Here is a 26,860-nt window from a genome sequence, read left to right as displayed (position 1 = left end):
TAGGACATCAAAACCTGTTCTAAACCGCCAAATGAATCCCAAAACCCCAAATGGATCCCAAAAACTCCCCAAAATCCGACACCAAAAATTCATCCCAAACCCACCAAATTTATCCCAAAAAATTCCCAAAATCTAATGTCAAAAACTCATCCCAAACCCCAAATGGATCCCAAAAAATCCCTTAAATCCAACATCAAAAACTGTTCTAAAATCCCAAAACCACCAAATTTATCCAAAAAAATTCCCAAAATCCAAATCCAAGAACCAACCCCAAACCCCAAATGGATCCCAAAAAATCCCCAAAATCACAAATGGATCCCAAATCCCTAAATGGATCCCAAAAAACCCAAAACCCCAAATGGATCCCAAAAAATCCCCAAAATCCAACATTAAAAATTGTTCTAAAATGCCAAATGAATCCCAAAACCACCAAATTTATCCTAAAAAATCCCCAAAAATCCAACGTCAAAAACTCATCCCAAAACCCCAAATAGATCCCAAAAAATCCCCAAAGCCCCAAAAGGGTCCCAAAAAATCCCCAAAATCCAACACCAAAAATTGTTCTAAAATGCCAAATGAATCCCAAAAACTCCAAATTTATCCCAAAAAATCCCCAAAATCCAAATCCAAGAACCGACCCCAAAACCCCAAATGGATCCCAAAAAATGCCCAAAATCCAACGTCAAAAACTGATCCCAAAAACCCCAAAACCCCAAATGGATCCCAAAAAATCCCCAAAATCCGACACCAAAACCTGTTCTAAAATGCCAAATGAATCCCAAAACCACCAAATTTACCCCAAAAAATCCCAAAAATCCAACGTCAACAACTCATTCCAAACCCCAAATGAATCCCAAAACCACCAAATTTATCCCAAAAAATCCCAAAAATCCAACATCAAAAACTCATCCCAAAACCCAAATGGATCCCAAAAAATCCCCAAAATCCAACACCAAAACCTGTTCTAAAATGCCAAATGAATCCCAAAATCACCAAATTTATCCCAAAAAATCCCCAAAATCCGACACCAAAAACTCATCCCAAACCCCAAACGGATCCCAAAAACCCCAAAACCCCAAAAGGATCCCAAAAAATCCCCAAAATCCGACGTCAAAAACTGTTCTAAAATCCCAAAACCACCAAATTTATCCCAAAAAATCCCCAAAATCCAAATCCAAGAACCGACCCCAAACCCCAAATGGATCCCAAAAAAATCCCCAAAATCCGACACCAAAAATTGTTCTAAAATGCCAAATGAATCCCAAAAAATCCCCAAAATCCGACACCAAAACTTCATCCCAAAACCACCAAATTTATCCCTAAAAATTCCCAAAATCTAATGTCAAAAACTCATCCCAAACCCCAAATGGATCCAAAAACCCCAAAACCCCAAAAGGGTCCCAAAAAATCCCCAAAATTCGACACCAAAAATTGTTCTAAAATGCCAAATGAATCCCAAAACCACCAAATTTATCCCAAAAAATCCCCAAAATCCAAATCCAAGAACCAACCCCAAACCCCAAACCCCAAATAGATCCCAAAAAATCCCCAAAATCCGACGTCAACAACTCATCCCAAACCCCAAATGGATCCCAAAAACCCCAAAACCCCAAAAGGGTCCCAAAAAATCCCCAAAATCCGACATCAAAACCTGTTCTAAAATGCCAAATGAATCCCAAAACCACCAAATTTATCCAAAAAAATCCCCAAAATCCAACATCAAAAACTGACCCCAAAAACCCCAAAATCCCAAATGGATCCCAAAAAAATCCCCAAAATCCAACATCAAAAACTGTTCTAAAATGCCAAATGAATCCCAAAACCACCAAATTTATCCCAAAAAATCCCCAAAATCCGACACCAAAAACTCATCCCAAAACCACCAAATTTATCCCAAAAAATTCCCAAAATCCAAATCCAAGAACCGACCCCAAACCCCAAACCCCAAATGGATCCCAAAAAATCCCCAAAATCCGACACCAAAAATTGTTCTAAAATGCCAAATGAATCCCAAAACCACCAAATTTATCCCAAAAAATCCCAAAAATCCGACGTCAACAACTCATCCCAAACCCCAAATGGATCCAAAAACCCCAAAATCCCAAATGGATCCCAAAAAATCCCCAAAATCCGACACCAAAACCTGTTCTAAAATGCCAAAAACCCCAAAACCACCAAATTTATCCCCAAAAATCCCCAAAATCCAACATCAAAAACTGACCCCAAAAACCCCAAAATCCCAAATGGATCCCAAAAAAATCCCCAAAATCCAACATCAAAAATTGTTCTAAAATGCCAAATGAATCCCAAAACCACCAAATTTATCCCAAAAAATCCCCAAAATCCAACACCAAAAACTCATCCCAAATCCCAAATGGATCCCAAAAAATCCCCAAAATCCAACGTCAAAAACTGTTCTAAAATCCCAAAACTACCAAATTTATCCCAAAAAATCCCCAAAATCCAAATCCAAGAACCGACCCCAAACCCCAAAAACCCCAAAAACACGGAATTCCCGCCCGGAATTGCCGATTTTCCCGTTTTTTGGGTCTCTCACCGTCCCTGTAGTTCTGCAGAGCTCCGTCCCCCCACGGCGGCGGGAACGGCGCCGGTTTCGGCAGGTCCCGGTGGAGATCCCACTGGAGGTCCTGGTGGAGGTCCTGGTGGAGATCCCGGTGGAGATCCTGGTGGAGATCCCGGTGGAGATCCCGGTGGAGATCTTGGTGGAGATCCGGGTGGAGATCCTGGTGGAGATCTTGGTGGAGATCCGGGTGGAGATCCTGGTGATCGGGGTGGAAATCTGGATGAAGATCCGGGTGGAGATCCCGGTGGAGCTCCGGGTGGAGATCCCGGTGGTCCTGGTGGAGATCCCGGTGGAGATCCGGATGGAAATCCCGTTGGAGATCCGGGTGGAGGTCTCGGTGGAGATCTGGGTGGAGGTCCCGTTGGAGATCCGGGTGGAGATCCGGGTGGAGGTCCCGGTGGAGGTCCCGGTGGAGGTCACGGCCGGGCGAGGCCCCCATGGCCCGAAGCAGCGCCGGGTGCTCGGGGGCGGTGGCCAGGAGCTCCTTGAGGATGTGGATGGGGGACACGGTGAGCTCCCAGTTGGTGATGCCGAAATCGCGCAGGTGGGCGCGGGCGTGGCTGGACAGCCCCGCCCGCGTGTCGAAACCGGCGCCGCAGAACTCGCAGCGCATCAGGCTGAACGTGCCCGGGTCGAAGTTGGCCACTGCAAACACGGACATGTGGTCAGTGGTGGGACCGAGACACCAAAAAGCCAAAAAAACCCAACCAGGAACACCAAAAACCCAACGAGGAACACCAAAAACCCAAAAAATCTCAACCAGGGCCACCAAAAACCCAAAAAAACTCAACCAGGAACATAAAAAACCCAAAAAAAACTCAACCAGGACCATCAAAAACCCATCCAGGAACACCAAAAACCAACAAGAATCCAAAAAACTCCACCCAAAAAACCCAAAAAAACCCCAAAATCCATCTCTGGTCAGATGTCCAGGTGGGTTGGTAGCCATGATGACCACCAAGACCAGTGGTTGATGACCACCAAGACCTTGGTCAGATGTCCAGGAGGGTTGGCAGCCATGGTGACCACCAAGCCCCACGGCAGCAGAAGACCTCACTGTCACCGCGCCGCCCCGGCAATTCTGCCCAAACTACCTTTTTTCTTCTTCTTCTGGAAGGAGAACTTCTGCTCGATGGCCTGGACCTCCTCGGCGGAGATGAAGTGCCGCACGTTGTAGCTGACGCCGACGCGGTTGAGGTGGCCGCGGACGTGGTTGGCCAAACCGATGCCGTTGTGGAACCGGTCGGGGCAATAGGGACATTTCCTCTCCTCGTTCCTCAGCATGGAGGAGCCCAGAAGCTCCTCCAGCTCCAGAGGAGCTTCCAGAGGTGCCTCCAGCAGGAGAACGTCCAACGGCAGCGGTTCCTCCGGCAGGAACGCCGATGCCACCACCGATTCCGCCGCCGGTTTTCTCTTCAGCGCTTTTCCCCGCGGTTTTTTGCCGGCGCCGCCGCGGCGACCGCGCAGCTCCTCCAGCACCACCACCGGCACCGCCGTCCTCAGCTGCCGCCGCTGCTCCTCCGAGGCCACCGCCGGGTCCACGTCCCTCAAAACGGCGCCGAAACTCCTCTTCAGCTCCATGGCGGCGCGCGGCACGGCGGCGGCGGCGCGGAGCTGCCGCGGTTCCGGCTCGTCCTCGGTGCTGCCGTCGGGGTGTTGGGTGGTGGATCTTCTCCGTGGTGGCTTCAGGAAGGGTTTGGGCGAGGAGAAACCGCCCAACGCCGAATTTTGGTGCGGCGGCGCCTTCCTGGCGTGGTGGAACCCGTGCGGTTCCTTCTTGTCCGACCCGAATGTGGTCGCGGTGTCGTAGAGCGCCGGATCCTCCCGGCACGGCGTCGGCGAGAAGAGCCGCTCCGAAAATCCCTTCTCGGCTTTGCCGAAGGCGTCGGCGTCGCCGAAGCGGCCGTAGGAGTCGCGGCTGGTGCCGGGCTGGTCGGCGTCGTCCTCGAAGCCGCCGCGCCGCCAGGAGAGGTGGGAGTGGGCGAAGCTCAGGTGCTCCTTGAGGACGCGCCGGTCGGGCGCCGGGAAGCCGCAGAGGGCGCAGGCGGCGCTCGGCGCTTTGCCGGGCGGCGTCACCGGCAGCGTTTCAGATCCGAAGGGTTTGTAGATCCCGGCGGCGTCGCGGCGCTCGCCGAAAACGCCGGCGCTCCTCCCGGCGTGCTCCTTGCGCTCCTGGACGTGCATCTTGGCGTGTTGCACGAAGGTTTTGGAGGAGTTGGTGCCGAAGACGCACTTGGGGCACTGGAGCCGCGCCTCGCGGCCCTCGTCCGGCAACGCGTCCGGCAACCCGTCCGGCAACCCGTCCGGCAACCCGTTCAGCTTCCGGATCTCCTCCATGATCCTCTCCCGCGACTCCTGGTGCAGCCGCCGGTGCCGCTCCAGCGCCGCCGCCTCGCCGAAGGCCCAGCCGCACTCGGCGCAGCGGAGTTGGCCGTGGGGCGCGTCGGTGCCGCGCGCGGCGCCGCGGTTGTGCTGCAGCGTGTGCTCCACCAGGTGCTCCCGGCGCCGGAAATAAATGCTGCACTCGATGCAGGTGAAGACGCTCGGCGCGTCCTCCGGCTCCGGCGCGTCGTCCCGGCGCCGCGGCTCCACCGAGGCCTCGGCGTTCACCGTCCACGTCTGCGTCCCCACCGCCTCCGGCCGCGGCGGCGCCCACGGGGCCGCATCCGGCTCGGCGCGGCGCCGGCGGCTCTCCGAGGGTTTGGCTTTGGCTCGGCGCGACGCCGGCGCCGCGTCCCGGTGGGACGGAGCGCGGAACGCCGAAACGGCCGCGTTGTCCGGCGTTGGGTCGTGGAAGGACGGGCTGGGGCTCCTGGAGATCCACTCCAGCCGCTGGACGCCGCGGTGGCGCGGTTCGGCACCGGGATTTGGTTCCGCCTCGCGGTGCCGCTCCTCCGGCGATCCCGGCGCCGGTTCGGCGTGGTCGCTGTCCGGCGGCGCCGCGTCCGGCGGCGCCGAGTCTAAAGTGCTTTCGGACGGTCCTTCGGGCGGCCACGCCGCGGTCAACGGTCGGAACAGCGCCCGCGGGAACGGCGGTGACGCATCGGCCACCGCGCTGAAAGGAAATTTGGGGTGAAAAACGGGATTTTGGGGTGAAAAATGGGATTTTGGGGTGAAAAATGGGATTTTGGGGTGAAAAATCGGATTTTGGGGTGAAAAACGGGATTTTGGGGTGAAAAACGGGATTTTGGGGTGAAAAAATGGATTTTGGGGTGAAAAACGGGATTTTGGGGAAAATGACCATATTTCCTGGGATTGGAGGTGAAAGATTTGTGGAGGATTCCCGAAAATTTGGGAGGGGAACAAATCCCGGCCAAAAATTTGGGAGGGGAACAAATCCCGGCCAAAAATTTGGGAGGGGAACAAATCCATCCCTTCCCGCCCGGCCAAAAATTTGGGAGAGCCTCGGGAATTCCAGGCGCTCCTCGTTCGAGGGGTTGGAAAGGGATTTTGGGGTGAAAAACGGGATTTTGGGGTGAAAAACGGGATTTTGGGGTGAAAAACGGGATTTTGGGGTGAAAAACGGGATTTTGGGGAAAAGGCCCGTGTTTCCTGGGAGCGGAGATGAAAGATTTGTGGAGGATTCCCAAAAATTTGGGAGGGGAACAAATCCCGGCCAAAAATTTGGGAGAGCCTCGGGAATTCCAGGCGCTCCTCGTTCGAGGGGTTGGAAAGGGATTTTGGGGTAAAAAACGGGATTTTGGGGTGAAAAACGGCGATTTTGGGAAACGGCGGCGTTGGGAGGGAAGAAATCCATCCCTTCCCGCCCGGCCAAAAATTTGGGAGGGGAACAAATCCCGGCCAAAAATTTGGGAGAGCCTCGGGAATTCCAGCCGCTCCTCGTTCGAGGGGTTGGAAAAGGATTTTGGGGTGAAAAACGGGATTTTGGGGTGAAAAACGGGATTTTGGGGTGAAAAACGGGATTTTGGGGTGAAAAACGGGATTTTGGGGTGAAAAACGGGATTTTGGGGAAAACGCCCGTGTTTCCTGGGAGTGGAGGTGAAAGATTCGTGGAGGATTCCCAAAAATTTGGGAGGGGAACAAATCCCGGCCAAAAATTTGGGAGAGCCTCGGGAATTCCAGCCGCTCCTCGTTCGAGGGGTTGGAAAAGGATTTTGGGGTGAAAAACGGGATTTTGGGGTGAAAAGGGATTTTGCGGTGAAAAACGGGATTTTGGGGTGAAAAACGGGATTTTGGGGTGAAAAACGGGATTTTGGGGTGAAAAACGGGATTTTGGGGAAAACGACCATATTTCCTGGGATTGGAGGTGAAAGATTCGTGGAGGATTCCCGAAAATTTGGGAGGGGAACAAATCCCGGCCAAAAATTTGGGAGAGCCTCGGGAATTCCAGGCGCTCCTGGTTCAAAGGGTTGGAAAAGGATTTTGGGGTGAAAAACGGGATTTTGGGGTGAAAAATGGGATTTTGGGGTGAAAAACAGGATTTTGGGGTGAAAAACGGGATTTTGGGGTGAAAAACGGGATTTTGGGGAAAACGCCCGTATTTCCCTGGAGCGGAGGTGAAAGATTCGTGGAGGATTCCCGAAAATTTGGGAGGGGAACAAATCCCGGCCAAAAATTTGGGAGAGCCTCGGGAATTCCAGGCGCTCCTCGTTCGAGGGGTTGGAAAAACGGGATTTTGGGGTGAAAAACGGGATTTTGGGGTGAAAAACGGGATTTTGGGAAAATACAACCAGAGGAACTGGGATGGCTCCAGGATGAACTGGGAGGAACTGGGATCACCCCAAGGATGAACTGGGAGGAACTGGGATGGCTCCAGGATGAACTGGGAGGAACTGGGATGGCTCCAGGACGAACTGGGAGGAACTGGGAGGAACTGGGATGGCTCCAGGATGAACTGGGAGGAACTGGGAGGAACTGGGATGGCTCCAGGATGAACTGGGAGGAACTGGGAGAAACTGGGATCACCCCAAGGGGAACTGGGAGGAACTGGGAGGAACTGGGATCCCCCCAAGGGGAACTGGGAGGTCCCCCGGAACTCACCCAAGCTGTGTCCGGTGCGCCGCGGCCGGGACGGCTCCAGACAGGGCGGGGTCGGGCTCGTCTGGAAAAGACGGAAACGCCGGGTCAGCCGCGCCGGGCCGGGATCCCGGGAAAAGCGCAGCCCCGGCACGGCCCCGGCGTGGTTCCGGCACTCCCGGAGCTTCTCCTGGTTATTTCCCGGCTCGGCGCCGGCAGCGGGGTCCGAGGGATGATTCCTTCCTGAGCGGTTTAACGGGAAAGCTGCCGGAGATCCCAAAATCCCCATCCCACATTCCCAAAATCCCAGTTCAAGATTCCCAAAATCCCGGTTCAACATTCCCAAAATCCCGGTTCCGCATTCCTAAAATCCCAGTTCAACATTCCCAAAATCCCAGTTCCATGTTCCCAAAATCCCCTCTCACATTCCCAAAATCCCTGTCCCACATTCCCAAAATCCCCATTTCCTGCTCCCAAAATCCCTGTTCTGCATTCCCAAAATCCCCTCTCACATTCCCAAAATCCCGGTTCAACATTCCCAAAGTCCTGGTTCCACATTCCCAAAATCCCCATTTCCTGCTCCCAAAATCCCCGTCCCGCATTCCCAAAATCCCAGAGCGGCGGGGGGGTCACCGGTGAGGGGCCTCCAACTCAACCAACTCAACCAACTCAACCAACTCAACTAAACCAACCAAATTCAACCAACCCAACTCAACCAAACCCAACCCAACCCAACCAAAACAAACCCAACTCAACCCAACCCAACCCAACTAACCCAAACCAACTCAACTCAACCGAACAAAAACCAAACCAAAACCAACTCAATCAAACCCAACCAAACCCAACTCAACTAAAACAAACCAACCCAACCCAACCCAACCCAACGAAAACAAACCCAACCCAACTCAACCAAAACTAACCAAACAAAATGAACCCAAACCAACTCAACCCAACCCAACCCAACCCAACTCAACCAAAACTAACCAAACAAAACGAACCCAAACCAACTCAACCCAACCCAATCCAACTCAACCCAACCCAACCCAACCCAACTCCATTCCACAAAAACCAACCCAACTCAACGAAAATGAACCCAAACCAACCAAAACCAACCAAAACCAACCCAACTCAATCCATCCAAACCCAACCCAACCCAACCCAACTCATGGATTCCTGCCACGGTCGGCGCGGATTCGGGGTCGTTACCGGCGCCACGAGGAATTCCAGGATGGAAATTTTCAGCCACGGAACAATTGAGGTCGACAAAGAACAATCCCGGAATGGTTTTGGTTGGAAGGGACCTCCAAGATCAAGCCCAACCCTCCCCTGGTCGCCCACGACCACGAGATGCCCAAAAATCGGGAGTTTTCGGTCCCCGGCGCCGTCGGAGCCGTTTGGCTCCCCCAAATCCCTCCGGAAACGCGGGAAAGTCGGAATTCCGTTCCCCACATCCCCGCCGGACCCGGATCCATCCGACGGCCCCAAATTTGGCTCTTCCAGCTCCGAGGAGCCCCCAGGGGGGTCCAACCCAACCGTTGGGCAGGAAAAGGAGCGCGGGGTCGGCAATCCCGATGTTCCCGGAGAAAAAGGTGGAAATTCCACGAAAAACGGGCAAATGGAAGTTCCTCCCCCTCCAATTCACCCCAAATAAATTCCCAAAAAACCCCAAAATGTCCCAATTGGAGCAGATCCATGGGGGATCTGGTGACGTCACAAAATGATCCCAAAAAACCCCAAAATGTCCCCATTGGAGAGGATCCATGGGAGATCTGGTGACATCACAAAATGATCCCAAAAAAACCCCAAAATGTCCCCGTTGGAGCAGATCCATGGGAGATCTGGTGACATCACGGAATTGATCCCAAATGAGTTTTGGAATGTCCTCATCAGAGAAGATCCATGGGGGATCTGGTGACATCACGGAATGATCCCAAATAAACCCCAAAATGTCCCCATTGGAGCAGATCCATGGGAGATCTGGTGACATCACAAAATGATCCCAAATAAACCCCAAAATGTCCCCATTGGAGCAGATCCATGGGGGATCTGGTGACATCACAAAATGATCCCAAATAAAGCCCAAAATGTCCCCATTGGAGCAGATCCATGGGGGATCTGGTGACATCACAAAATGATCCCAAATAAACCCAAAATGTCCCCATTGGAGCAGATCCATGGGAGATCTGGTGACATCATAGAATTGATCCCAAATGAGATTTGGAGTGTCCCCATTGGAGAGGATCCACGGAAGATCTGGTGACATCACAGAACGATCCCAAAAAAACCCCAAAATGTCCCCATTGGAGAAGATCCATGGGAGATCTGGTGACATCACAAAATGATCCCAAATAAACCCCAAAATGTCCCCATTGGAGCAGATCCATGGGAGATCTGGTGACATCATAGAACAATCCCAAAAAAACCCCAAAATGTCCCCATTGGAGCAGATCCATGGGAGATCTGGTGACATCACAAAATTATCCCAAAAAACCCCAAAATGTCCCCATTGGAGCAGATCCATGGGAGATCTGGTGACATCACAAAATGATCCCAAATGAGATTTGGAATGTCCTCATCAGAGAAGATCCATGGGAGATCTGGTGACATCACGGAATGATCCCAAAAAACCCCAAAATGTCCCCATTGGAGCAGATCCATGGGGGATCTGGTGACATCGTGGAATTGATCCCAAATAAAGCCCAAAATGTCCCCATTGGAGCAGATCCACGGAAGATCTGGTGACATCACGGAATTGATCCCAAATAAACCCCAAAATGTCCCCATTGGAGAAGATCCATGGAAGATCTGGTGACATCACGGAATTGATCCCAAATGAGATTTGGAGTGTCCCCGTTGAAGAGGATCCATGGGAGATCTGGTGACATCACAGAACGATCCCAAATAAAGCCCAAAATGTCCCCATTGGAGCAGATCCATGGGAGATCTGGTGACATCACAAAATGATCCCAAATGAGTTTTGGAATGCCCCCATTGGAGCAGATCCATGGGAGATCTGGTGACATCACGGAATTGATCCTAAAAAAACCCCAAAATGTCCCCATTGGAGAGGATCCATGGAGATCTGGTGACATCACGGAATTGATCCTAAAAAAACCCCAAAATGTCCCCATTTGAGAGGATCCATGGGAGATCTGGTGACATCACGGAATTGATCCCAAATGAGTTTTGGAATGTCCCCATTGGAGCAGATCCATGGGAGATCTGGTGACATCACTGAATGATCCCAAAAAACCCCAAAATGTCCCCATTGGAGCAGATCCATGGGGGATCTGGTGACATCATAGAACGATCCCAAAAAACCCCAAAATGTCCCCATTGGAACAGATCCATGGGGGATCTGGTGAAATCATGGAATTGATCCCAAAAAAACCCCAAAATGTTCCCATTGGAGCAGATCCATGGGAGATCTGGTGACATCACAAAATGATCCCAAAAAAACCCCAAAATGTCCCCATTGGAGCGGATCCATGGGAGATCTGGTGACATCACGGAATGGATCCCAAAAAAAACCAAAATGTCCCATTGGAGCAGATCCATGGGAGATCTGGTGACATCACAAAATGATCCCAAAAAACCCCAAAATGTCCCCATTGGAGCAGATCCATGGGAGATCTGGTGACATCACAAAATGATCCCAAAAAACCCCAAAATGTCCCCATTGGAGCAGATCCATGGGGGATCTGGTGACATCACGGAATTGATCCCAAATGAGTTTTGGAATGTCCTCATCAGAGAAGATCCATGGAAGATCTGGTGACATCACAAAATTATCCCAAATAAACCCCAAAATATCCCCATTGGAGAGGATCCATGGGAGATCTGGTGACATCATGGAATTGATCCCAAATGAGTTTTGGAATGTCCTCATCAGAGAAGATCCATGGGAGATCTGGTGACATCACGGAATTGATCCCAAAAAACCCCAAAACGTCCCCATTGGAGCAGATCCATGGGAGATCTGGTGACATCACGGAATGATCCCAAATGAGTTTTGGAATGTCCTCATCAGAGAAGATCCATGGAAGATCTGGTGACATCACAAAATGATCCCAAAAAACCCCAAAATGTCCCCATTGGAGCAGATCCATGGGAGATCTGGTGACATCACGGAATTGATCCCAAAAAACCCCAAAATGTCCCCATTGGAGCAGATCCATGGGAGATCTGGTGACATCACAGAATTGATCCCAAAAAACCCCAAAATGTCCCCATTGGAGCAGATCCATGGGAGATCTGGTGACATCACGGAATCGATCCCAAATAAACCCCAAAATGTCCCCATTGGAGAGGATCCATGGGAGATCTGGTGACATCACGGAATGATCCCAAATAAACCCCAAAATGTCCCCATTGGAGCAGATCCACGGGAGATCTGGTGACATCACAAAATGATCCCAAAAAACCCCAAAATGTCCCCATTGGAGCAGATCCATGGGAGATCTGGTGACATCACGGAATTGATCCCAAATAAAGCCCAAAATGTCCCCATTGGAGCAGATCCACGGGAGATCTGGTGACATCATGGAATTGATCCCAAATGAGTTTTGGAATGTCCCCATTGGAGCGGATCCATGGGGGATCCGGTGACATCACGGAATTGATCCCGAACGCGCTCCGGAACGTTCCAAGGACGATCCCTGCCGGCCAAAGCCACTCCAAACCTGCCGAGCTCCGGTTCTGGAGGACATCCATGGACAAAGGGAGGAGGTTCCTCATCCAGGAGCTGGAAAAATCCCTCCGGAGCCGAATCCAACCCTGACGGGATCCCGGCCTCATTCCCGGGATAACACGGCCCTTCCAGGACCTTCCAGGACCTTCCAGGACCTTCCAGGACCTTCCAGGTGCCACAAATTCCCCGAAAAACGACCCAAAACCTGCGATGGATTCGTCCCTCCCGAATTCTCCCGGCTGCTCTTCCCGGGAACAGCTGCTCCGATGTTTTTCCAGGAAAAGAGGCCCAACCCGGGGCGGCTGCCGGAGGAGCTGGAAAACGTTCCCGGGAAAATTTGGGATGTCCCCAAAAGGGTTTGGAGAACCCTCGGGAGCAACAGGATGAGGGTGGAGGAGGAGAAATCCGCAGGGAAGGGGAAATTTGGGATGTCCAGATCCTGGAAAATTCTTGGGAAAAAAATCTGGAGAAGTTCTGGGTGGGGGAGGGGGATGGGCGGTGGAGAATTCCAGGGAAATCCCAGGAAATCCCGGGAAATCCCGGGAATCGGGAGGGATGGGGAATCTCAGCTCAGCTCTGGGATCACGTGGGAGCCGTGAGTCAGCCAAGGGAAAAACAACCGTCAAAAATCCCTGGAAAGCTCCAAAAAAATCAGGGAAAAATCAAATCCGGACGTGGTTTGGCACCTGCAGCTGCCAAGGGGGGGGGGAAAAGCGGCGGAGACAGAAAAGCTGGAAAAGCTCCTGGAAAAAATCCTGGAAAAGATCCTGGAAAAGCTCCTGGAAAAGCTCCTGGAAAAGCTCCTGGAAAAGCTCCTGGAAAAATTCCTGGAAAAGCTCCTGGAAAAATTCCAGGATGAGGAATTTCATCCCAAAACTGAGGGGGAGGATTCCCGGCGGGAGTTTTCCGAGGGTTTTCCGAGGGTTTTCCGAGGGTTTTCCGAGGGTTTTCGGGATCCCGGGAAAGCTTTTCCCACGGGAAAAAGAGACCTTGGTGGGAGGAGAGGCAGGTCAGGATCTCCTGGGATCCAGCGCGGGATCCGGGGATCCAGGAGGGGAGGTGGGATTGCAGGATGTGATCCCGAATTCCAGGATGGGATTCCGAACTCCAGGACCTGATCCCGAACTCCAGGATGGGATTCCGAATTCCAGGACACGATCCCAAACTCCAGGATGGGATTCCAAACTCCAGGAACTGATCCCGAGCTTCAGGACACGATCCCAAACTCCAGGATGGGATCCTGGGATCCAGGACATGATCCCAAACTCCAGGACCTGATCCCGAAATCCAAGATGTGATCCAGACTCCAGGACCTGATCCCGAGCTCCAGGATGGGATCCCAAACTCCAGGATGTGATCCCAAACTTCGGGACACGACCCCAAACTCCAGGACACGATCCCGAACTCCAGGACACGATCCCAAACTCCAGGATGTGATCCCAAACTCCAGGACACGATCCCAAACTCCAGGATGGGATCCCAAACTCCAGGACACGATCCCAAACTCCAGCACACGATCCCAAACTCCAGGATGTGATCCCAAACTCCAGGACATGATCCCGAACTCCAGGACATGATCCCAAACTCCAGGACACGATCCCAAACTTCGGGACACGATCCCAAACTCCAGGATGTGATCCCAAACTCCAGGACAGGATCCCAAACTCCAGGATGGGATTCCAAACTCCAGGACCTGATCCCGAACTCCAGGACATGATCCCAAACTCCAGGACACGATCCCAAACTCTGGGACACGATCCCAAACTCCAGGATGTGATCCCAAACTTTGGGACACGATCCCAAACTCCAGGACGGGATCCCAAACTCCGGGACATGATCCCAAACTCCAGGACACGATCCCAAACTCCAGGACAGGATCCCAAACTCCAGGACCTGATCCCAAACTCCAGGACATGATCCCAAACTTCGGGACACGATCCCAAACTCCAGGACACGATCCAAATCTCACCCAAAAACCAGAATATTACGACCCAAAAAATTGAGATTTTACAGCCCAAAACTCAGGATTTTAGAGCCCAAAAATCAGGATTTTTCACCCCAAAAATCGGGATTTTAGGGCCCAAAACTCAGGATTTTAGAGCCCAAAATTCAGGATTTTAGAGCACAAAACTCAGGATTTTTCACCCCAAAAATCAGGATTTTAGAGCCCAAAAATCAGGATTTTAGGGCCCAAAATTCAGGATTTTTCACCCCAAAAATGGGGATTTTAGGGCCCAAAACTCAGGATTTTAGAGCCCAAAAATCAGGATTTTTCACCCCAAAAATCGGGATTTTAGGGCCCAAAACTCAGGATTTTAGAGCCCAAAACTCAGGATTTTAGGACCCAAAAATCAGGATTTTAGGGCCCAAAATTCAGGATTTTAGAGCCCAAAAATCAGGATTTTTCACCCCAAAAATCAGGATTTTTCACCCCAAAAATCGGGATTTTAGGGCCCAAAATTGGGGATTTTAGGGCCAGTCCTTGTCCTACTTCGGGAAATCCCAAAGCTCCGGCGGCGTTTCCCTGCCCGGTTTATTTTTACACCGCGGCCCCGTTCCGGCACCGGGAGGGATTTTTGGGATTTTGGGATTTGATTTGGGATGTTATTTTTAGCCCCGCCGGAATTTTGGGGTGAGGAAACCGAAAATCGGCACCTGGAGGAGAAGGGGGTGGTCACGGGGTCAAGGTCAGACCCCAAAGGCGGATTTGGGGGGTCCCCAAAAAGCTTTGGGAAGAACTCCTGACCCAAACGGCAACAGCATCACCAAAACAACCAAAATTACCCCAAAACTGCCAAAATCACCCCAAAACATCCAACACCATCCCCAAAACAGCCAAAATCACCCCAAAACAACCAAAATTACCCCAAAACAGCAACAGCATCACCAAAACAACCAAAATTACCCCAAAAGCAGCAAAATTACCCCCAAAACAACCAACACCATCTCCAAAACAGCAAAACCATCCCCAAAACAGCCAAAATAACATAAAATCAGCAAAACCATCCCCAAAACAGCAACACCATCTCCAAAACAGCCAAAATCACCCCAAAACAACCAACAGCACCCCGAAAACAGCAACACCATCCCCAAAACAACCAAAATTACCCCAAAAACAGCAAAACAACCCCCAGAACAACCAACACCACCCCAAAACAACCAAAATTACCCCAAAAACAGCAAAACAACCCCCAGAACAACCAAAATCACCCCAAAACAACCACCACCATCCCCAAAACAACCAAAATCACCCCAAAACAACCAAAATCACCCCAAAACAACCAAAATCACCCCAAAACAGCAAAACCATCCCCAAAACAGCAACAGCATCACCAAAACAACCAACAGCATCACCAAAACAACCAAAATTACTCCAAAAACAGCAAAACTACCCCCAAAACAACCAACACCATCCCCAAAACAACCAAAATTACCACCAAAAACAGCAAAACGACCCCCAAAACAACCAACACCACCACAAAACAACCACCAGCATCACCAAAACAACCTAAATTACCCCAAAAACAGCAAAACCATCCGCAAAACAGCCAAAATCACCCCAAAACAACCACCAGCACCCCGAAAACAGCAACACCATCCCCAAAACAACCAACACCATCACCAAAACAGCAACTGCATCTCCAAAACAACCAAAATTACTCCAAAAACAGCAAAACTACCCCCAAAACAACCAACACCATCCCCAAAACAACCAAAATCACCCCAAAATAACCAAAATTACCCCAAAAACAGCAAAACAACCCCCAGAACAACCAAAATCACCCCAAAACAACCAACACCATCCCCAAAACAGCAACATCATCCCCAAAACAACCAAAATCACCCCAAAAACAGCAAAATCACCCCAAAATAACCAAAATTACCCCAAAACCAGCAAAATGACCCCCAAAACTACCAACACCACCCCAAAACAACCACCAGCACCCCCAAAACAACCGACATCACCCCAAAACAACCACCAGCACCCCCAAAACAACCAACCCTCCACCGGGGAGCACCGACCGACCCGACCGCACCGACCCCACGCCGGCGGCACTCACCGGCCTCGCGGTGCGCTTCCAGGCCCACGCCGGGCTCGTGCCGCGCCGGCGAGGAGAAGCAGCCGGGCTCCTCCTCGCCCTCGACGCCGAAGAACGCGTCCGGCGCCGCGTCGGCATCGTCGGTTTTGGCGTCGTGGTAGAAGCCGGAGGGATCCTCGGCGCGCCGGGGACGCGCCGGGGCGGGGAAGGTGTCGGGGAAGGTGTCGGGGAAGGTGTCGGGGTCGGGCTCTGGCGGCATCGGGAGGGTCACGGTGGCGTTGTCGGCGTCGTCGGCGTCGTCGAGGCGCTCCGGGAGAGCCGCGGTGCTCTCGGCCATTCCGCGGCGGGACGGCGGCGCCGCACCGAGCAGCACGCGGCGCTGCGGGGACTGCCGGCACCACCTGCGGGCACCAAAAACACAAATACGGGGTTTGCCACGGAAATAAGGAATGGGGAGAGCAAAAAGTGGGAATTACAATAATTCTATAGAAATAAAAATACCAAAATTGGCTTTTACTGCCCCAAAAGATCAGAATTAAAACAATTCCTGAGAAATAAAAGTCACGAAATTGCCTTTTCCTGACCCAAAATGAGGGGATTACAACAATTCTACAGAAATAAAGATCCCAAAATCGTCTTTTTGTGCCCCAAGAAGTGGGGATTCATTCTGGAGAAATTAAGATCCCAAAATCGCCTTTTACTGCCCCAAGAAAGTGTGAATTAAAACAATTCCACAGGAATAAAAGTCCCAAAATTGCCTTTTCCTGACCCAAGAAGTGGGGATTAATTCTGGAGAAATTAAGATCCCAAAATCGCCTTTTACTGCCTTAAAAAAGTGGCAATTAAAACAATTCCACAGGAATAAAAGTCCCAAAATCGCCTTTTCCTGACCCAAAAGGTCAGAATTAAAACAATTCCTGAGAAATAAAGATCCCAAAATTGCCTTTTCCTGCCCCCAAAAAGTGGGAATTAAAACAATTCCTGAGAAATAAAGATCCCAAAATTACCTTTCACTGCCCCAAAAAGTGGGAATTAAAACAATTCCACAGGAATAAAAGTCCCAAAATCGCCTTTCCCTGACCCAAAAAATGGGAATTAAAACAATTCCACAGGAATAAAAGTCCCAAAATTGCCTTTTCCTGCCCCCAAAAAATGGGAATTAAAACAATTCCACAGGAATAAAAGTCCCAAAATCGCATTTTCCTGACCCAAAGACTGAGAATTAAAACAATTCCAGGGAAATAAAGATCCTAAAAGGTGTGAATTAAAACAATTCCAGAGACATAAAGATCCCAAAATAGCCTTTTCCTGACCCAAAAGGTGAGAAATAAAACAATTCTGGAGAAATTAAGATCTCAAAAAGTGGGAATTAAAACAATTCTATAGAAATAAAGATCCCAAAATTACCTTTCACTGCCCCAAAAAGTGGGAATTAAAACAATTCCACAGGAATAAAAGTCCCAAAATCGCCTTTTCCCGCCCAAAAAAGTGGGAATTAAAACAATTCCACAGGAATAAAAGTCCCAAAATCGCCTTTTCCTGCCCCAAAAAGTGGGAATTAAAACAATTCCACAGGAATAAAAGTCCCAAAATCGCCTTTTCCTGCCCCAAAAAGTGGGAATTAAAACAATTCCACAGGAATAAGGGCGGACCCCGGGGCAGGGCGGGGCCGGGAAGGGAAAAATGGGATGAAAAGGGAGGGAAAAGGCGCTAAAAACCGGGAATTCAGGGAAAAATGGGCTGAAAAGGGAGGGAAGAGGCGCTAAAAACCGGGAATTCAGGGAAAAATGGGCTGAAAAGGGAGGGAAGAGGCACTAAAAACGGGAATTCAGGGAAAAATGGGCTGAAAAGGGAGGGAAGAGGCGCTAAAAACCGGGAATTCAGGGAAAAATGGGCTGAAAAGGGAGGGAAGAGGCGCTAAAAACCGGGAATTCAGGAATTCGCAGCTCCGAGGGAGAAGAGCAGCAGCTAAAATTACCCGAGGAGAGGGAAGGGAAGAGCCAAAAATACCTGCGAGGTTCGGAATGCAAATGAGCCCCGAATTATTCCAGAGGGATTTGTCCCGGGGGAAATCTCAAATCCGGAGAAAAATCCCAAATCCGGGGCAAAATCCCAAATCTGGAGCAAAATCCCAAATCCCAAACACAGTGAAAATCCCAAACCCAGAGCAAATCCCAAATCCCAAATCCAGAGCAAATCCCAAACCCCAAATCTGGAGCAAATCCCAAACTGAGAGCAAATCCTAAATTCCAAACCTGGAGCAAATCCCAAATCCAGAGCAAATCCCAAATCCCAAATCTGGAGAAAATCCCAAATCCCAAACCCAGAGCAAATCCCAAACCCCAAATCCGGAGCAAATCCCAAATCCCAAACCTGGAGCAAATCCCAAACCCCAAATCTGGAGCAAATCCCAAATCCAGAGCAAATCCCAAATCCCAAACCTGGAGCAAATCCCAAACTTGGAACAAATCCCAAATCCAGAGCAAATCCCAAATCCCAAATCCAGAGCAAATCCCAAATCCAGAGCAAATCCCAAATCTGGAGCAAATCCCAAATCCAGAGCAAATCCCAAATCTGGAGCAAAATCCCCAAACTGGAACATTTCCCAAACCTGGAGCAAATCCCAAATCCAGAGCAAATCCTAAATACCAAACCCAGAGCAAATCCCAAACCCAGAGCAAATCCCAAACTGAGAGCAAATCCCAAACCCAGAGCAAATCCCAAACCCAGAGCAAATCCCAAACTGAGAGCAAATCCTAAATTCCAAACCCAGAGCAAATCCCAAATCCAGAGCAAATCCCAAATCCCAAATCTGGGGGAAATCCCAATTCCGGAGAAAATCCCAAATCCCAAACACAGTGAAAATCCCAATTCCGGAGCAAAATCCCAAATGCCAAACGCAGAGAAAATCCCAAACCCGGAGAAAATCCCAAATCTGGAGCAAATATCAAATCCAGAGCAAATCCCAAATCCAGAAAAAAACCCCAAATCCCAAATCCTGAACAAATCCCAAACTTAGAACAAATCCCAAACCCAAAGCAAATCCCAAACCTGGAATAAATTCCAAATCCAGAGCAATTCCCAAATCCAGAACAAATCCCAAACTGACAGCAAATCCCAAATCCCAAACGTGGAGCAAATCCTAAATCCCAAATCTGGAGCAAAATCCCCAATTGTAACACTTCCCAAACCTGGAGCAAATCCCAAACTGAGAGCAAATCCCAAATCTGGGGCAAATCCCAAATCCCAAACCTGGAGCAAATCCCAAATTCCAAACCTGGAGCAAATCCCAAATCCAGAGCAAATCCCAACCCCCAAATCCAGAGCAAATCCCAAACCCCAAACCCAGAGCAAATCCCAAATCCCAAATCTGGAGCAAATCCCAAATCTGGAGCAAATCCCAAATCCCAAACCCGAAGCAAATCCCAAATCTGGGGGAAATCCCAAATCCAGAGCAAATCCCAAACCCCAAATCCGGAGCAAATCCCAAACTGAGAGCAAATCCTAAATTCCAAACCTGGAGCAAATCCCAAATCTGGAGCAAATCCCAAATCCCAGACCTGGAGCAAATCCCAAATCCAGAGCAAACCCCAAATCCCAAACCCAGAGCAAATCCCAAATTCCAAATCTGGAGCAAATCCCAAATCCCAAATCCAGAGCAAATCCCAAATCCAGAGCAAATCCTAAATTCCAAACCTGGAGCAAATCCCAAACTTGGAACAAATCCCAAATCCAGAGCAAACCCCAAATCCCAAACCCGGAGCAAATCCCAAATCCCAAATCTGGAGCAAATCCCGGTTTTTCATTCCTGGTGCTCCAACCATCTGCAGATTTTTGGGATATTCCAGGAGCAGCACCCCAAAACTCCAACCCCTCGGGACGCCGTGACCCCAAAATCCCGGGAATTGGGGTGAGAACGTTTCTGGAATGATCCCAAAATTCTGATCCCAAATCCCTCGGGATCCCAAATCCCTCGGGATCCCAAATCCCCGTGGTCGTTTTTTTGGGATCGGCAGCACCCCCCAGGCCCAAATCCAGCTTTTCCAAATTTCCCTAAAACCCAAGGATCTTCCCCAAAAACCCCGTTGGGAATGGGAAAAAAAAAAGGGGGATTTTCCCAGCTCGCTAATGGAAAAAAAAAACGGGATTTTCCCTCTTTTCCCGGCTCCCTAATGGAAAAAAAACGGGATTTTCCCTCTTTTCCCAGCTCCCTAATGGGAAAAAAAACGGGATTTTCCCTCTTCCCCCTCGCCCATCATCCCAAGAAAAAGGTGGAGCGGGATTTGGGGCGATTTAAATGCAAAACGGGCAATTCCCGCCTCTTCCCCAGGGAAAAAAAAAAAACTGGGAAAAAAGGAGCCAAAGCTCCCGGGAATTCCCGCACTGGGAGAGGCTCCAAAAATTTGCCGTTTTTCCCAATTTTCCAGCGATTTTCCACATTTTTTCCTCTTTCTACCAGAGAATTCCCGGCCTGGAATGCTCCCACACCCAAAACCCGAGTGTTTTTCCTCGTTTTTCCCGGGAAAAAAAAGAAATTCCAACCTGGATTTCCCCCCCCTCGACTCGTGGATTTATGGATACTTTTTTTCCCCCAAAATTCCCTTTTTTTTCCCCCAGGATAAACGCATGGGAACGGTTCCAAATTCCTGGTGGGTTTTTTTTTTGGTTTTTTTCCTTTTTTTTCCCTCCCAAAGCAGGAGGAACTCGCAGGAATCGGAATTTTCTCCTCCTCCTCCAGGTCAGGGCCGAGGATCCCACACATTCCGGGTGCATCCGTGTGTTTTTCCCAGAGGAAATTCTCCTCCTCCTCCTCCTCCTCCTCCTCCTCCTCCTCCTCCTCCTCCAGGTCACGGCCGCATTCCCAAGATCCTGGAGGTCTCTTTGGAATTTTTTCCTTTTTTTTTTTAATTTTCCAGGAGTTTTTTCACCTTTTCCTCACGTTTTTTCCCTTGATTTTTCCCCTCTTATTCCACAACGAGAGAGTAGAAACCCCAAGTGCAATCCCAAATAATTTTGGGAGGTGCCTGTCAGCCCTTAACGAGCTCGTTTAGCCCAAAATCGGCTTTTTTTTCCCCAAAAAAAATCCCCTGGGAGCTCCTCCTGGGCTGCACCGAGAGGATTTTTGGGATCCAGGGTTTGGGATCCTCGGGGAATTCCCAAAAAGGTCGGAATGAACCCAAAGCTGCCTCTGGATGATCCCAAAGATGATCCCAAAGCTGTTCCAGAGGTCCTGGATGATCCCAAAGCTGTTTCAGGAAGTCCTGGATGATCCCAAAGTTGCTCCAAGGGGTCCCAAATAATCCCAAAGATGATCCAAGCGTCTTGTGGATGATCCCAAAGCTGCTCCAGGAATTCAGGATGATCCCAAAGCTCCTCCAGGACAATCCCAAAGCTGCTCCAAGGGGTCCTGGATGATCCCAAAGCTGTTCCAGAGGTCCTGGACGATCCCAAAGCTCCTCCAGGAAGTCCTGGATGATCCCAAAGCTGCTCCAGGACGATCCCAAAGCTGCTCCAAGAGTTCAAGGTGATCCCAGAGGTGATCCAAGGGGTCCTGGATGATCCCAAAGTTGCTCCAAAGATTCTGGGGATGATCCCAAAGCTGTTTCAGGAAGTCCTGGATGATCCCAAAGTTGATCCAAGGGGTCCCAAATAATCCCAAACATGATCCGAGCGTCTTGTGGATGATCCCAAAGCTGCTCCAGAAGGTCCTGGATGATCCCAAAGCTGTTCCAGGAATTCAGGATGATCCCAAAGCTCCTCCAGGACAATCCCAAAGCTGCTCCAGGGGGTTCCAGGATGATCCCAAAGCTGCTCCCAGAGTCCAGGATGACCCCAAAGCTGCTCCAAGCGGTTCCAGGACGATCCCACGGCTGCTCCAAAGGCCTCCAAGAAGTTCCCCGTGCAGACCCTGCCCTGCCCAGCCCCAGCTCGGGGCTTCTCCTGGACACAGAGCCCACCCTGCACACCTGGATCCACCTGGATCACACCTACAGCCCCACCCTGCACACCTGGATCCACCTGGATCACACCTACAGCCCCACCCTGCACACCTGGATCCACCTGGATCACACCTACAGCCCCACCCTGCACACCTGGATCCACCTGGATCACACCTACAGCCCCACCCTGCACACCTGGGCACTGTCACAGACACCCCCAATACACCTGGACTCCCCACAGACCCTTCCTGCACACCTGGATCCACCTGGATCACACCTACAGCCACACCTGGACACTGACACAGCCCTACCCTGCACACCTGGACACTGACACAGCCCTACCTTGCACACCTGGGCACTGTCACCGACACCCCCAATACACCTGGACTCCCCACAGACCCTTCCTGCACACCTGGATCCACCTGGACCCCACCACAGACCCCCCCCCTTACCTGTCCCGGAGCCCCAGAACCCCTCCCAGGCTCCATGACCCTCCCTCAATTCAGCCTCCCCTCACCTGGGTCCCCTCAGGATCCTCTCATTGTCCCCTCAGTGTCCCCTCATGATCCCCTCAGTGTCCCCTCATGGTTCCCCACTCACAATCCCCTCACTGCCACCTCACGTTCACCTCTTGATCTTCTCACTGTCCCCTCACAGTTCCCCCTTCATGTTCTCCTCATGATCCCCTCAGTTCCCCTCACCATCCCCTCATGGTTCCCCCATCACTGTCCCCTCACGATCCCCTCATGGTTCCCCCATCACTGTCCCCTCATGGTTCCCCCATCACTGTCCCCTCATGATCCCCTCACGGTTCCCCCATCACTGTCCCCTCACTGTCCCCTCACATTCCCCTCATTGTCCCCTCACATTCCCCTCACTGTCCCTTCAGTGTCTGCCCACACGGTTCCCCCCCTCACGATCCTCTCACTATCCCCTCATCTTCCCGCCATGGTTCCCCCCTCACTGTCCCCTCACAATTCCCTCACGGTCCCCTCATGGCTCCCCCACCACGTTCCCCTCACGTTCCCCTCAGTGTCCCCTCACGGTCCCCTCATGGTTCCCCCCTCACAGCTCCCTCACCTTTCCCTCACTGTCCCCTCACGATCTTCTCACTGTCCCCTCACCTTCCCGCCATGGTTCCCCCCTCACAGCTCCTTCACAATCCCCTCAGTGTCCCCCCATGATCTTCTCACTGTCCCCTCACGGTTCCCCCCTCACAGCTCCCTCACAATCCCCTCACGATCCCCTCACTGTCCCCTCACTGTCCCCTCACATTCCCCTCATGGTTCCCCCATCACGTTCCCCTCACTGTCCCCTCACGGTTCCCCCCTCACAGCTCCCTCACACTCTCCTCAGGATCCCCTCACTGTCCCCTCACGTTCCCCTCACGGTCCCCTCATGGCTCCCCCATCAAGTTCCCCTCACATTCCCCTCAGGATCCCCTCAGGATCCCCTCAGTGTCCCCTCACATTCTCCTCACGGTCCCCTCATGGCTCCCCCACCACGTTCCCCTCAGGATCCCCTCAGGATCCCCTCACCTTTCCCTCACTGTCCCCTCACGATCTTCTCACTGTCCCCTCACCTTCCCGCCATGGTTCCCCCCTCACTGTCCCCTCACAATTCCCTCAGTGTCCCCTCACTGTCCCCTCACGGTTCCCCCCTCACAGCTCCCTCACCTTTCCCTCACTGTCCCCTCATGATCTTCTCACTGTCCCCTCACCTTCCCGCCATGGTTCCCCCCTCACAATCCCCTCAGTGTCCCCCCATGATCTTCTCACTGTCCCCTCACAGTTCCCCCCTCATGATCCCCTCAATGTCCCCTCACAGTTCCCCCCTCACTGTCCCCTCAGGATCCCCTCACGTTCCCTCACGGTTCCCCCCTCACAGCTCCCTCACCTTTCCCTCACTGTCCCCTCATGATCTTCTCACTGTCCCCTCACCTTCCCGCCATGGTTCCCCCCTCACTGTCCCCTCACAATTCCCTCAGTGTCCCCTTACGATCCCCTCAACTGTCCCCTCACCAACCCCTCAGGATCCCCTCGCATTCCCCTCATGGTTCCCCGCTCACAGCTCCCTCACACTCTCCTCAGGATCCCCTCACTGTCCCCTCACGTTCCCCTCACGGTCCCCTCACGGTCCCCTCATGGCTCCCCCATCAAGTTCCCCTCACGTTCCCCTCAGGATCCCCTCACTGTCCCCTCACATTCCCCTCACGGTCCCCTCACGTTCCCCTCACGGTCCCCTCACGATCCCCTCACATTCTCCTCACTGTCCCCTCACGGTTCCCCCCTCACAGCTCCCTCACCTTTCCCTCAATATCCCCTCATGATCTTCTCACAATCCCCTCACCTTCCCGCCATGGTTCCCCCCTCACAGCTCCCTCACAATTCCCTCAGTGTCCCCCCATGATCTTCTCACTGTCCCCTCACAGTTCCCCCCTCATGATCCCCTCAATGTCCCCTCACAGTTCCCCCCTCACTGTCCCCTTACGATCCCCTCACGTTCCCTTCATGGTTCCCCCATCACGATCCCCTCACGGTTCCCCCCTCACAGCTCCCTCACCTTTCCCTCACTGTCCCCTCATGATCTTCTCACTGTCCCCTCACCTTCCCGCCATGGTTCCCCCCTCACTGTCCCCTCACAATTCCCTCAGTGTCCCCTCACGATCCCCTCAACTGTCCCCTCACCAACCCCTCAGGATCCCCTCGCATTCCCCTCATGGTTCCCCCCTCACAGCTCCCTCACACTCTCCTCAGTATCCCCTCACTGTCCCCTCACATTCTCCTCACGTTCCCCTCATGGCTCCCCCATCACATTCCCCTCACATTCCCCTCAGGATCCCCTCACATTCTCCTCACGGTCCCCTCATGGCTCCCCCACCACAGCTCCCTCACCTTTCCCTCACTGTCCCCTCACGATCCCCTCACTGTCCCCTCACGATCCTCTCACTGTCCCCTCACCTTCCCGCCATGGTTCCCCCCTCACTGTCCCCTCACAATTCCCTCAGTGTCCCCTCACTGTCCCCTCACGGTTCCCCCTCACAGCTCCCTCACCTTTCCTTCTCTGTCCCCTCACGATCTTCTCACTGTCCCCTCACCTTCCCGCCATGGTTCCCCTCAGAATCCCCTCACCTTCCCGCCATGGTTCCCCTCAGAATCCCCTCACCTTCCCACCATGGTTCCCCTCACAATCCCCTCACCTTCCCGCCATGGTTCCCCTCACAGCTCCCTCACAATCCCCTCAGTGTCCCCTCACGATCCTCTCACTGTCCCCTCACCTTCCCGCCATGGTTTCCCCCTCAGTGTCCCCTCACAATTCCCTCAGTGTCCCCTCATGGCTCCCCCATCACGCTCCCCTCACGTTCCCCTCAGGATCCCCTCACGTTCCCCTCATGGCTCCCCCACCACGTTCTCCTCACGTTCCCCTCAGGATCCCCTCAGGATCCCCTCACGGTCCCCTCATGGCTCCCCCATCACGTTCCCCTCAGTGTCCCCTCACTGTCCCCTCACATTCCCCTCGCTGTCCCCCCTTCCCGGTCCCCTCTGCCGCCAGCACCCCCCGCACCCCCCGAGCCGCGCTGTCCCCTCAGTGTCCCCCTGTCTGTCCCCTCAGTGTCCCCCTGTCTGTCCCCTCAGTGTCCCCATGTCCGTCCCCGCTGTCCCCTCACCGTCCCCCGTCCCCGCTCCGCCGTTCAGCACCGGGACGCTGCCGGTACGCGGGGGTCCGGGGGGTGTCAGCGCCTCCCCCGCGCTCTCCCCGAGCCCCGGCCCCGCTCGGGCCCCGCCCGTCCCGCCGGTCCCTCCCCCGTCACTCACCGGACCGAACCCCCGGGGCCGCGCCCGCGGGGCCGCTCCCGCTCAGCGCCGCCGCCGCCCCGCGCCCGCCCCGCGCCGCCGCCGCCGCGCCGGGGCCATGACGCCCTGAGGAGCCGCCCCGGGACTCCGCCCGCCGCCGCTGCCGCTCCCGGTTCCGCTCCCGGTTCCGCTCCCGGTCCCGGTCCCGCCGCCTGCGCCGCTCCGGCCGCTCCCCCGCCCCCCTCCCGCCGGCGGGGCCTGACTACGTCACGCCTCGCGCGACCGGGCCGCCGCCGACATCTTGAGGGGGGGGGCGGCGGCGGCGGCGGCGAACGGGGCCCCGGCGGGGATGAGGGGCCCGGTGAGGAAGCGGGGCCCGGCGGGGAAGCGGGAGGAGCCGCCGCCGCCGCCATGTTGGGGCCGCCCCCCGTCCCCGCGCCCGCCCCGCCGGAGCCGCCGCCGCCGCCCTCCGCCCGCCCGCCCCGACGCGGCGCGCGGCGATGACGTCGGCGGGGAGCCCGCGCCGCCATCTTGAGAGTGGCGGGACCTTCCGGGAGGGGAGGGGGGAGCGGCGCGGCCGTTGCGTCATCAGAGCGCGACGGCGGCGGCGCGCCGCCATCTTGGGCGTGTGAGGGGAAGGTCGGGGCGACCAAAGTGTCCCCAAAGTGTCACCAAATGTCCCCAAAGTGTCCCCAAAGTGTCCCCAAAGTGTCCCCAGAGTGTCCCCAGAGTGTCCCCAAAGTCTCCTGAAAGTGTCCCCAGAGTGTCACCAAAGTGTCCCCAGAGTGTCACCAAAGTGTCCCCAAAGTGTCCCCAGAGTGTCCCCAAAGTGTCCT

General features: G+C 52.9%; 1 protein-coding gene across 1 annotated transcript in view; it reads right to left on the bottom strand.

The window, feature by feature from the left end:
• WIZ (WIZ zinc finger) overlaps positions 1 to 26,467 on the bottom strand; it is a 57,191-nt gene extending 30,724 nt beyond the window's left edge. Inside the window, exons 1-5 of the mRNA XM_072919885.1 lie at positions 26,046 to 26,467; positions 16,313 to 16,692; positions 7,586 to 7,646; positions 3,679 to 5,639; positions 2,558 to 3,229 (exon numbers count right to left, since the gene is read on the bottom strand). Coding sequence (XP_072775986.1) covers positions 2,558 to 3,229; positions 3,679 to 5,639; positions 7,586 to 7,646; positions 16,313 to 16,692; positions 26,046 to 26,437 — 3,466 coding nt within the window. The 5' untranslated portion in view covers positions 26,438 to 26,467. The remainder of the gene's footprint in view (positions 1 to 2,557; positions 3,230 to 3,678; positions 5,640 to 7,585; positions 7,647 to 16,312; positions 16,693 to 26,045) is intronic.
• Positions 26,468 to 26,860: the final 393 nt, after the last annotated feature.

The sequence above is a fragment of the Taeniopygia guttata genome, chromosome 30 (genome assembly GCF_048771995.1).
Source record: "Taeniopygia guttata chromosome 30, bTaeGut7.mat, whole genome shotgun sequence".
Taxonomy (NCBI): Eukaryota; Metazoa; Chordata; class Aves; order Passeriformes; family Estrildidae; genus Taeniopygia; species Taeniopygia guttata.
This window is presented reverse-complemented; position numbering and strand designations above follow the sequence as displayed.